Source organism: Onychomys torridus, chromosome 8 (assembly GCF_903995425.1).
Source record: "Onychomys torridus chromosome 8, mOncTor1.1, whole genome shotgun sequence".
Taxonomy (NCBI): Eukaryota; Metazoa; Chordata; class Mammalia; order Rodentia; family Cricetidae; genus Onychomys; species Onychomys torridus.
The window spans coordinates 90,561,618-90,574,661 of NC_050450.1; the positions used below are offsets into that span (position 1 = coordinate 90,561,618).

The following is a 13,044-nucleotide window of genomic DNA, read 5'->3' on the forward strand; positions in this document are numbered from 1 at the left end:
TAAGGCTATCTGCCATCACCTCTTGACTTTTGTTTATTTCTTTTCTTCCATTCTTATTCTGCAGTTGAGGCTGGCCTGGAACTCTTAGTAATTCTCCTGCCTCAGACTTTTGGGATCACAGTTGTGAGCTGCTGAAAATTTACAATCATTCATCCAGTGGGGTGGGGTGGGGTGGGGTGGGGTGGGGAAGAGACCGCTTCTTAACCCTGTGAAGCCCAGGTTCATCATACAGTCTTGGTCCTTTAAACTGCTGTTTTGCCATTTCCAGACGCAGCCCAATCCTAGATGGGAGCAGGAAGCAGCTTCTCCAGCTAGGAAGATTTGGCCCACGCTGAGAAACAAAAGCGGCTTTCTAAACTCAGTCTTCTTTCTTTTTTAGTTCTCCTCCCTTTCTCTCCAGAGAGACAACAGAAATAATTGATCCATCATCCCTTACCAGACAGATTCCCATGCAAATTCCCTCCACTCTCCAGACCTCAAATTTACAAGCCTAGTGTGTTGGGGGGGGGGGGGTTTCTACGGACCATCCCACCCCTCAGCCAGGTGAGAGATGGGGAGGAGAAATCCTGTATCACAACCCCAGCCTCCACCCGAGCCACACACACCATCTCTCGGGTGTGGAATCACTTAAAGTTTGGGTAAAACTCCCTTTTCTCCCGGGAGATCAAATCTGGAAGCCTTTAGGAGGCGGGGCAGGGATGGGGAGGGAGAAGGCAAATTCCCCAAAACATTCGTCAGACCTAAGAGAGCGGTTTATTCCCTCAAAACTGCCCATCACCCCCGCCATTAACTTTCTATTAAGACCTCCTCCTTATGGCAACTAAACTTTACTTTGCATAATTAAGATTTTCCTCGGAAAGGGGGTGGATTGAAACCTCAGCTCCGGGCCTTTCTCCTTCACCTCACCCCCCACCCCTGCCCTAGCCCTGCAGCCTGGCCTCTGAGTTCCTGAATTTTCTCACTTTGAGGTGCCACCGAACACAAAGAACCATAATGGGCTCCTTTGTGCTCGCTATGGGGCAATTACACCCCGGAGTCCCGGCCCCTTTAAGAGCCCCTTAAAGAGACAGGCTCTCATTTTTCAGAGGGTTACTTAAGGGTGTGCGAAGGGGGAGGGGCGAGGCAAACTTCTCGGGGTCCTTGTTTAGGGCGGAGTTACACTTTTACTTCGACTGTATGAGAAAGGGGTTGAAAGAAGTCTTTGCAAAAAAGTTTTAAAAGTTCGCGTACGAGCTTTTAAAACACACAATATTTATATATATTTTTTAACCTGAGATTTTTTTCACTTGATTTTAGAAATGGTATTGGAAAAGGGAGGCGGGGTTGAGGAGCGGGGACGACGTGAGCAAAGAGCTTGTGTACCCGAGGGCGCCTGGGCTCCAGGACCACAGATCAGGCTTGAGCTGCCTGGTTGGGACGCCACCCTGGGAAAACGTGTCTCTGGACCTCGCCTCGGCGACTCCGAAGCGCTCGCGGATTGAGTCAACAGCCTCATAGAATAATAGCCTGTCTCTTTAAAAAAGCAAAGGGAGGGGGGTAGAGTTTTCTTGGCATCTGGTTTCTGATCTCATTATGTTGTGGTCGACCAATCCAGCCCTCGGGGCTGGTCCTCGAGTTTAAATCTGATTGGCCGAGAGCACATTTTGGGACGGTGCAGAGCTCGACGGGGCGGTTTCAAGGATCCCTTTGAGGGGCGGGGGGGGAGAGGAGAGGGCGGGGCCGCCAGCGGGGGCCCCCTTGAAACCGACTAATTGGGATCGGAGAGGCCGAGGTGAGGGCTGAAGGAGGCACAAAGGAGTCGCTGGGTAGAGGAGGGTGGGGAGAGGGGAAGCCCAGAGGCTAGAGGAGGAGGAAGAGGAGCGAGGGCAGCTGTGCGCCGTGTCTTCGACCACTCAGTCCGACCGCGGCGAGCCAGCAGGCGGGTGCGCCGCCCCCTCCCCCGCCCGGCCTCCCCAACTCTGCGGCCGCGAGCAAAGTTTGCAAAGAGGCGCGGGAGGCGGCCGGGCAGCTAGGCGGCAGCCGGGAAGGCGCGCGGTCTCGGGGTTGGGGGCGGGGGCTGGGGGGAGCCCGGGAGCCGAGTGGGGGGCGGCGGCCAGCATGCGGGCCCGCAGCGCCCTGCCCCGCAGCGCCCTGCCCCGCTTGCTGCTGCCACTGCTGCTGCTGCCAGCCGCCGGGCCGGCCCAGTTTCACGGGGAGAAGGGCATCTCCATCCCGGACCACGGCTTCTGCCAGCCCATCTCCATCCCGCTGTGCACGGACATCGCCTACAACCAGACCATCATGCCCAACCTTCTTGGCCACACGAACCAGGAGGACGCGGGTCTGGAGGTGCACCAGTTCTACCCGCTGGTGAAGGTGCAGTGCTCGCCCGAGCTGCGCTTCTTCCTGTGCTCCATGTACGCTCCGGTGTGCACAGTGCTGGAGCAGGCCATCCCGCCGTGCCGCTCCATCTGCGAGCGGGCGCGCCAAGGCTGCGAGGCGCTCATGAACAAGTTCGGCTTCCAGTGGCCCGAGCGCCTCCGCTGCGAGCATTTCCCGCGTCATGGCGCGGAGCAGATCTGCGTGGGCCAAAACCACTCCGAGGACGGAGCTCCTGCGCTACTCACCACCGCGCCGCCTTCCGGGCTGCAGCCCGGTGCGGGTGGCACCCCGGGCGGCCCTGGCGGCGGTGGCGTGCCCCCACGCTACGCCACTCTGGAGCATCCTTTCCACTGTCCCCGCGTCCTCAAGGTGCCGTCCTATCTCAGCTATAAGTTTCTAGGTGAGCGTGATTGTGCAGCGCCCTGCGAGCCCGCACGGCCCGACGGCTCCATGTTCTTCTCGCAGGAGGAGACGCGTTTTGCCCGTCTCTGGATCCTCACCTGGTCCGTGCTGTGCTGCGCTTCCACGTTCTTTACGGTCACCACCTACTTAGTGGACATGCAGCGCTTCCGCTACCCAGAGCGGCCCATCATCTTTCTGTCCGGCTGCTACACCATGGTGTCGGTGGCCTACATCGCGGGCTTCGTGCTCCAGGAGCGCGTGGTGTGCAATGAGCGCTTCTCTGAGGACGGTTACCGCACGGTGGTGCAGGGCACCAAGAAGGAGGGCTGCACCATCCTCTTCATGATGCTGTACTTCTTCAGCATGGCCAGCTCCATCTGGTGGGTGATTCTCTCCCTCACCTGGTTCCTGGCAGCCGGTATGAAGTGGGGCCACGAGGCCATCGAGGCCAATTCGCAGTACTTCCACCTGGCCGCCTGGGCCGTGCCGGCCGTCAAAACCATCACCATCCTGGCCATGGGCCAGATCGACGGCGACCTGCTGAGCGGCGTGTGCTTCGTGGGCCTCAACAGCCTGGACCCGCTGCGCGGCTTCGTGCTGGCGCCGCTCTTCGTGTACCTGTTCATCGGCACCTCCTTCCTGCTGGCCGGCTTCGTGTCGCTCTTCCGCATCCGCACCATCATGAAGCACGATGGCACCAAGACGGAGAAGCTGGAGAGGCTCATGGTGCGCATCGGCGTCTTCTCGGTGCTCTACACAGTCCCGGCCACCATCGTCATCGCCTGCTACTTCTACGAGCAGGCCTTCCGCGAGCACTGGGAGCGCTCCTGGGTAAGCCAGCACTGCAAGAGCCTGGCCATCCCGTGCCCGGCCCACTACACGCCGCGCATGTCGCCCGACTTCACAGTCTACATGATCAAATACCTCATGACGCTCATCGTGGGCATCACGTCGGGCTTCTGGATCTGGTCCGGCAAGACGCTGCACTCGTGGAGGAAGTTTTACACGCGTCTCACCAACAGCCGGCACGGCGAGACCACCGTGTGAAGCGGCCTCGCCTGGTGGGCACCCCCTCCCTCCCCCGGGGCCGGACCGCGTGGTGCCCTCCTTCACTCGGGAGGGGGTGCGCCCTGTGGACTCCTATTTTATTTTTTTAAATAAAGAACAGTAAAAACCATTTTATTTTAGGTCGCTTTTTAAAAAGAACTCTGTCCAACACCCCCTACCAGGTTTGTAATTAAAACTGTAAATAGTCTTTGTAAATTTAATTATATATTTTATATTTAAAAGGAAAATGGGAAAAAAAAAAAAAAAAAAAAGACCAGCGAGGGCGCCAGGGCTGAAGAATGGGGTGGGGGGGGGGGAGGAGGTCTCGCCTTTTCTAAGTGCCCTTTTAAAAGCCGCCCTGTGCTCTGGTTCGAATTTTTTGGTGATTTGGCAGGGCCGGGCCTGCTGGGAGAGGCACCTAGCATGCGCGCTGTTTTTGTTGGCTTCAAGGAGTTGGGAGTTAGTTCCACTCAACTTCTATAAAAGCCAAATTTGCAAGCCTCCTCGCCGACGCGGGGCCTGTGGAAGCTGTTGGATATTTTTTAACGAGACTTGGATTCGTTTTGTTATATTTTATTTCCCGTTCTTCTCCCCCCCCCCCCCCCCCCTTTCGCCCTCCTCATTTGTTCTGTCTCCCTCACTCACTCGAAATCTGGAAACCTCCCAATCCAGATGCAGACGCGGAAAGCATACCGCTTTTCGGGGGAGGGCCGAGAGGTGGGGAGGAATGGCCTCCATCCCCTTAGCCCACTCCCCCGGGCCCAGAGATCCTTCTGTGGTTTCAGCTCCGGCCCACGCGCAGAGAATGGGCCACAAAACGCTTTGTGAAGTGTGTTTTGACACCCCCCCCCTCCCCGCGCCCGGTACACACACCATTTTAAGAACTACCCTCTTTCCCTGAATTTTAGAGATTCCACTAGCCTCTGAAACCTGTATTTGCAAACCCTGGGACCTTTTGCTTTTGGATCCCTTTCTCTCCCGGTAGTCGGCTCCCTGCAGTGGTATCCAGGTTAGCAGTTTTTAGGGTTGGGTTGTGTGTTATGTGTGGGGCTTTGTTTGTTTGTTTTTGTTTTCCAAAAGCAGTAAAAATGGTTGGGTTGGAGGGAGGGGAATGGATGGGCTGGTGGGAATTTTAGTTTTCTTTTGACAAAAGACTGGCCTGTTAAAAAAATAAAAAGTTGTCCAGGAAAACAAGAACAGAAACTACTGGGTTAAGTTTGCTTTAGAAGGCCTCTCTGGGCAGGCTCTTTGTGGCTGTGGGGATGGGGCTGCGTGTTTGCCTGACATTCTATATCATAAGAGTGATAGAATGTGTATAACATGTTTCTTCCCCCTGCACACAAATAAAAGTAAGGATTTTTCTTAAGTTAGCTGCCTGAGAGATGATATATAAAGTGTCTTTGCCAGTATGGGAATTCCAGTCTCCAACACACATCGGTCCCTCTGCTGTTTGGAGTATTTGAGAACTTGAAGGCTGAAGAATTGCAGTCTAGATGCCAGGGCTCTGCTGTCATCATCTCTCCTGTTTCTTGATAATAGTGCAAATTAAACCTAATAATCATCCTAATAAAGCGCATTTAATTATCTTCAGAGATCTAGCCCTTTAATTGTATTTAACAGGGTTGTAACTCCCCCCTCCCCTTAACCAAACCACACACACCCCCTCCTGCCCTCCCCTCTCCCCTTCACCTATTTGGTTGGGGGTTGGGGAGAGCGGGCTCCTTGCCCAAGGCCTCAATTGTTTGACTAAATAGTTCCGGGAAAACTGATTTCTTATCATCTTTTGTTGGCAGACTTGGGGACAAGGGAGAAAGTAAGTTGGAACCCCGACTTCCATGTGTTTGTTCGTGTTAGTTTATGTTGGGGGAAGGGAAGTGGGAATGTTTGGTGGTAATTGAAGTCACATGTGGGGCTTTGTTTGCGATTGTCTTGAAGCCTGGGCATTTCGGCAGAGACCCCCCTCCCCAAATATCTAGTCTTTCTCCAAATTATTTGTGCTGAATTCACCAAGTCTTCAATATGAATTTGCCTTCCCTATCTAAGTGGTGGTGATGAGGGCAGGGAAGCAATGTCACCACCCCAGGGCTCCATTTCTTTGCAGTCTAAAAGGACCTGGTAAAGAATATATATAGGAAAGAGTTAAATTCCACACAATTATAAGTGTCTCTCCTGGGAATAAAGGTGAGACTCCAGGGATCGAGTGGGGTTTACCAGTGCCCAGGATGAAGTACTACAGGAAGAGGATGCTGGTTTCTGCTGAAAATTTGGGGAGAGCCTCCCCCACCCTCGAGATTGCCAGGGTCTTGGCTCTGTGTTCTTCTGTGACATCCGATTCCATGCCCTCACAGGAATGGCTTAAAGAGAGGTGAATTGGTGATGCTTGCCTTTTCTTCCCAGCCCCTCCCCCCACCTCAAGGTCTCCTGCCAACATAGGGGTACAGGGCCCGCCCCCAACAATAGACACAGTGGCTTTGTGACAGGGGCGGGGGAGGAAAGATAAATTAGCTTCTTGGAGAGCCACCGATCCTAAAGATGCAGCCCCCTCCTTTAAGAGGTGGCCAAGGAGTGAAGTGCCTGAGAGAAAACAGTGGGGGAGCCCTCCCTCCACCCCACTCCCACTTCAATGAAACTTCTCAAAGGAAGGGGGGCTTGAGGCGGAAGTGTGAAGGCACTGTAGGTTAGAAAAGGCCTTAGAGGGAGCCCCAACAGTCAACTGCCTGAGCTCGAGGCTGCACCTGGAATCAGTGTCTCCATTGTTTAGAGAACCCAGTTAAAACATGGGCTCCAAGGTCCGTTTCTAGGTCCCACGTGGAGGAACCACTTTCTGTCTTGTAAAAGGGTTGTTCCTCCCCTCTAGAGGAAGGCCTTGCATTTAATGGAGGGTAGAATCGAAAAGGACAACTTAAGTCACAGGCCACAGGTGATGTCTCTCTGTTCTCTCAAGTCCTAAAGCGACATGGCAGCTCTGCTGTGGCCAGATCTCTCCTGGAGACACCCTCCTTACTGTTTAGACTGTTGACCCTCCCACTCCAAGTCCCGGCCTTATGTCAAAAACATCCCCATTGTTACAAACTTTTTCTTAAAAAGATTTATTTATTTATTATGTACACAGAAGAGGGCACCGGATCTCATTACAGATGGTTGTGAGGCACCATGTGGGTGCTGGGAATTGAACTCAGGACCTCTGGAAGAGCAGTCCTGAGTTCTTAACCTCTTAGCCATCTCTCCAGCCCCTGTTACAAACTCTTAGTCCTTTAAGAGATCATTAAAAAGCGAGCCTCCAAGAAGCCACTTAAGTTTTCCTAGACAAATTCCTCTGTCTCCCAAGGACTGAGGATTGGGTTCTTTTTAGTGGACCTGCAACTGCCAGCTCATGGACTATGAAAGGAGGGAAGTCTCCAAGAGGCATTGGGACTCTTGCTTTTGGGTGGATTCTGGCTACACTGGCTGGGTGCTATGGAACATGTATGTGAGCTCATGGAGACATACTCCTGCCCTTCAGTAAGTCCCTTCTGAGGTTTTTGCTGCTCACTGGATCGGATCACCTCAAACCCCTAAAGTTAAATTTCTGATGGGAGACTACGCTGACTCAGAATATGAATACTCTTTAGGTCTTTGGGGAGCTGAGGGACTGGGGCCAGCTCACATGAACACACAATTTTACATTTTAAGTTTAGGAGGATTCCAGACCATTTATTTGGCCAACTCCCCTGCCGCAGCTAATTACACTTAACTCTGCTGCGGTGGGATGGGAATCAGTGTGATGGACATGGTAGCTGCTACCTGTAATCCCAGGACTAGGGAGGCTGAGCGTAAGGATGGTTTGGGCCACAAAGTGAATTCTAGGCCAGCCTGGGCTATGATGAAACTCTCTCAAAACAACAGTAAACACACACACACACACACACACACACACACACACACACACACACACACGGGAGGGGGGTAGGGGCACAACTAACTAGACCTATAAAAGCAGAACCCCCCAAACTAGATGGTTCTTAGGATGATGAGATTCTTCTCTTGGGTAACAAATTATCAGACCCAGCAGAGTGTGGGGAGTTGACAATATGGAGTGTTTGGAGGGGCAAAGGACAGGTCTCTGCATCTATGTGTGGAGAGATGCCTGGGTGAGGCAGGCCAATTGTGCACACTTCTGTGGGTTTTCTCATCTCTACCTGGTGTTCCCATGGGCAGAGAGGCCATGATTCCTGTCAAGCAAGGCTACCATGAGGGTAAGCTAGGTGATAGAGATAGAGCCAGCCCAGAGCACACGTCAGATAAACCCTAACACTTTCCCAACTTTCCTGAAAGTAGAATTACTGGCTCAAAGGACATACATTTCTTGAGAGCCTTATAACCTATTGGTATTAGTAATTTTCACAGATTAGAATGATTTCCCATGATCCTAGGTTCGAGCTCTGTTCTGAATGCTAGCCTAGTGTCTAGGGGCTCCTCAGGGTGGTGGTGGGTAACGTTTGTCTCTCTCTCTGATTAGGACACAAATGTCTTACTTGCCTGAGTGAGCAGGGCACACACCAGGGCGGGACTGCCTCTCCAAGGGCTTTGAAGCCAGCTAATTAGGGCTAGGGCTGTCACAGCTGGCTTCCCCTGTGCCTCCCCCTGACCCCCCTGTCCCAGCTTCCTGGCCTAAGAGCCTTCCCCAGCCGCCTTGCCTGTCCTCCAAGCCCTCAGCAAAGGTACCAGATTTTGCAAACCGGAAGGGCTAAGGCAAAAAGTAAGTAAGATGAAGAAGGTGGGGGTCGGACAGGGAACGCACTCATACTGTGCAGTTTAGAGTCTTGACTGCCGGTTGCCGGGTCTGTGTCCTCATTCCCAATGAGACCTCGTGAGGAGCCAACCTGGGCTGGGGGCTGAGCTCTGAGCCCTTTGTTTGAAAGCCAAAGCTTTCTGAAGGTTCCAGCTTCCCGATCTGGCCCTTATAATTAGCCCCAATCAGAGTGTTTATGTCGGGGCCTTGTGCGGAACTCAGAGCCCCGTGATTTCATTTAAAACCTGGGGGGGGGGGGAGGGGAGGGGAAGGGAATTGTGTGGGGGCAGGCAAAAAAAGCGTGGAGGTGGAAGGTGGTAATAAGGAGCCCCATAAGAAGGCGGAATAAGAGGGTTCTGGGGAACAAACACCCCCTCTTTGGCCAAAGCAGGGGACAAGACACCTTCCCAGGATAGCTGACCCCCAACATCCTGACTCAGGGCAGGCTCTGTGGGTGGGTGGGCTCATGCCAGTCGGAAATAGCTTGGATATAATTAACACAAGTAATCACCTCTCAGCCCAGTGGGAGGGAAGGGTGCAGGCCAGAGGCCGGCTCCCCCAGGAAGCTCTGGCTGCCATCCTTCTTCCTCTCCCTAAGGGCCTGGGGTTAGCCAGGCTCTGCAGCTGCTGGAGACAGAGTATGGTCAGGGTAGGGATGTGGGAAAGGAGGCAGCTTATTCTTATCTCTGGCCTCCTGGGTGATAGCAGAGTGTGGGCTAAGGTAGAAAAGCTGGGGCTTGAGGGGACAGCAGGAATTGTGGGTGCAAAGTCTCAGAGTTCCCAGCTACAGCTCCCAGGTGGCATGGGGTATGCCCCCTCCCTCACCCCATCCCCCACGTCTACGCACCCCAAGGACCTCTCCAGTAGAGGTGGCTTGTAGGTAATTCTGCCTACAGGACTCGGTGTTTTGTGCCAAGGGGGCTGAGAGAGCCATAAGCAGTGTGGAGGCAGAGCTCACAATTCCTTGGCTTAGATCCTTTCAGGCCAGGATGGGCTGAGAGTGCAGCTCAGCAGAAGAGTACATGGCTACCACAAGTGGGGAAGGCCCTGAGTTCAATCCCCAGCACTGAGAAAAAATTTAAAAAAAAATCCTACCAGATCCCCAAGGAGTGTCTGAAGTTCTTCATTCCCATCGCCTATGATGCATAAGCTGGATCTTATGGTCTCAGATCAACCTGCCTCTTGGCTTTGCAACTTACAATCCCTGTAACTTGAATGCCTTACCCTTCCCTTCCCTTAGCCCACAAGGTCCTCAGAACTGCCTTAGGCTGGCAGCCATATCCCATCCAGTCTTCTCGACACCCATAATAGTTGCTGTGTTTGGTGTGTCTTTATCTCTGTGTGCCAGAGCCTAACAAGAGGACCAAGACCACAGGCTCTGGAAACTGTCTATTAAGGTGTGTGTGTGTGTGTGTGTGTGTGTGTGTGTATGTGTGTGTGTGTTTGTATGTATGTGTGTATGTGGTATCTGTGCATGTGCTGTGTATGTGCTGTGTGTGCTGTGTATGTGGTGTGTGTGTGTGTGTGTGTGCTGTGCATGTGTGTGTGTGTATGTGTGTGTGTGTGGTGTGATAGAGAGAACTCTTATTCCATGAGATATTTTGTCTGCATAACAGAATCAACTTTGCTCATACAATTTCTCTTTTGAGCCTTTTTTGATTTATTAGGGTCTCAAGTAGACCAGGCTGGCCCAGAACCTTCAATCTTCCTGTCTTCTTCCCACTCATCCCCTTCCAATGCTGGGATTACAGGTGTGTGTGCTCAGGGTTGAACCCAGGGCTTCGTACATGATAGGCAAGCACTCTACCAACTGAGCTCTATCCCCTGCCCTCCTCTGACCCTCTTTGTGCCCTACTCCCCAGTAGTCCTGAGCACATCATCCTTCCTGGCCCAGCGTGGTGTGTAATCTTCTATCCCCTGACGTGGGCTTCCTTGTGGACATATCTAATTAAATTTTATTCTACTGCTCCACATGATGTTGGCTTAATTCATAACCCAGAGAAAATACCAAGTGTGGTGGAAGGAAGCCACTGTTCTATTCTCCTACAGAATCGTCATCCAAGCTGGCGGTGCTGGCACACGCCTTTGATCCCAGCACTTGGGAGGCAGAGGCAGGTGGATCTCAATGAGCTGGAGGCCAGCCTGGTCTACAGAGTGAGTTCCAGGACAGCCAGAACGGTTACACAGAGAAATCCTGTCTCAAAAAAAAAAACAAAACAACAACAACAAAAAACAAAAAAAAGAAAGAAGGTGATGTGATGGAGGACATCTATGTCTAGCCTCTTGAGTTATGCATATACCCATTCACATTATAACACACACACACACACACACACACACACACACGCACGCACGCACGCACGCACGCACACACGCACGCACACACGCACGCGCACACACACACACACACACACACCTGAAAATATGTTGGCAAAGCTTAACCAGGACAGAGAATTCTGGAAACCTACACAATCTTCACTGCTAATGAGAATGTTTAAAAAAAAAAAAAAAAGTTTTCCTATCAGCCAGGGTAATTATTCAAATATGCAATCAACAAGTCAGAATTTCCAATTAACTCATTAATTGATGAAGGAATCAATAAGCTATTACAACCTTTCAAAAGAGAACCCAAAGCAGAGACGTGTCTGGGCTGTCTTGAAAGCTGAAATGAGTAGTGAATGGATGCCAGACTGGTTAATATCCATGGGCTGCAATCAATTACATCCCCACCAGAGTATCTGCATTGCTGTGGAGAAGAATCGCTTCCTTTATTATCAGCTGTCTGAGCTGTAAAATCGTTCAAGGTCAATAAAACGTGCAAGGACACGCAACACCTTCTTGCTCATTGCTAAGTCTTTCATAGTTTCCTTCAGTTAGAAGTTCTGAGCGCAGCTATCTAAACCTAACAAGTGCATTCACTCCTATCAAAGAGTGTCAGTTTTGCTTGGCGGTGGTGGCGCACACCTTTAATCCCAGCACTCAGGAGGCAGAGGCAGGCGGATCTCTGTGAGGCCACCCTGATCTACACAGTGAGATCCAGGACAGGCACCAAAACAACACAAAGAAACCCTGTCTCGGGGAAAAAAAAGAAAGAAAAGAAAAAAAGAGTGTTAGTTTTGGTTGGGAGCTCAGAGCCATTCAGACAGAGTTGATAAACCATCCATCCACCATTCCCAGGCTGGCAAAGCCTTCCACCCTTGTTCTTTCTCATCCCGGATTTCTGGTTTCTGTCTACTCTACCTTTCTTTCTTTTTTAATTTTTTTTTTTATGTTTATGGGTGTTTTGCCTGCATGTGTGTTTGTGCACCGTGTACATGCCTGGTGTCCCTGGAACTGGACTTGCAAATAGTTGTGACCTGCCGTGTGTGTTGAGGCACCGCTCCGGCCCCTTCCACCGCCATGCATTTCCCTGCGAACTGTGAAGTCAGTATGGCCTATTGTTCATAGCGGCCACCACTTATTGTATGCATGCCAAACACTACAATCTATAGCATCAGTAATATTAATGATATTAATAAGCAATATTAATGATATTAAGCTGGGCACAGTGGCACAAACCTTTAATCCCAGCACTTGGGAGGCAGAGGCAGGTGGATCTCTTTGAGTTCGAGGCTAGCCTGGTCTACATAGAGAGCTCCGGGATAGGGCTATGTAGAGAGACCCTGTCTCAAAAACAAAAACAAACAAATAATAATAATATTAGCTAATAGCTATGAAATGAATACTCTCTTTATTTCAAATTATAACATATTTAAGTACATGCTCATAGAAGCTGGATCCAAGGGCTCTGAGGAGCCAGGGCGGAACAAAGGCATTCAGATTCTTAACCACTAATGAGAAACAGCTCAAGAAGTTATTTCTTGGGCAGCGGTAGTACATGCCTTTAATCCCAGCACCCAGAGGCAGGCTGATCTCTGTGAATCTGAGGCCAGCCTGGTCTACAGAGTGAGTTCCAAGATAGCCAGAGCTACACAGGGAAACCCTGTCTGGAAAAACAAAACAAAACAAAACAACAACAAAAAAAAAGGGGGGGGGAAAAGAAACAAAAAGAAAGGTCTTATGTCAACCAGAATGAGTTGTGTAGCTCCTCCTGGAGTACTGGCTTGAGAGAGATCCCAAGGCATCGCTTGGTTTAGCAGAACACCATGCTGAAATCCATTAGTGATGTCTAACTTGGCCACAGAATCATAGATTCTAATGGTTTTCTTGCCTGTTGGGTATTTGTCAGGCTGGCTTACACCGCACACTGTCCTCTATCACCTCCTGACCAATTTTAAATATTGTTTGTGGCCCTTCCTCTCTTTGACAGGGTCTTACCATGTACCCCCAGCTGCCCCGGAGCTCCCCATGTAGCCCAGGCTGGCCTCGAACTCACAGAGATCTGCCTGGCTCTGCCTCCCGAGTGCTGGGATTAAAGGCATGCGCCACCACCACCCGGCTCAGCCTTTTCTTTAAAGCCTGAG

The 13,044-nt window shown here is 51.4% G+C and overlaps 1 protein-coding gene across 1 annotated transcript; it reads left to right on the forward strand.

The window, feature by feature from the left end:
* Window positions 1–1,752: 1,752 nt before the first annotated feature.
* Fzd2 (frizzled class receptor 2) lies at window positions 1,753–5,396 on the forward strand. Its single transcript, XM_036198062.1, has one exon. The coding sequence runs from the start codon at window positions 2,098–2,100 to the stop codon at window positions 3,808–3,810; it is 1,713 nt and encodes a 570-aa protein (XP_036053955.1). The 5' UTR covers window positions 1,753–2,097; the 3' UTR covers window positions 3,811–5,396.
* Window positions 5,397–13,044: the final 7,648 nt, after the last annotated feature.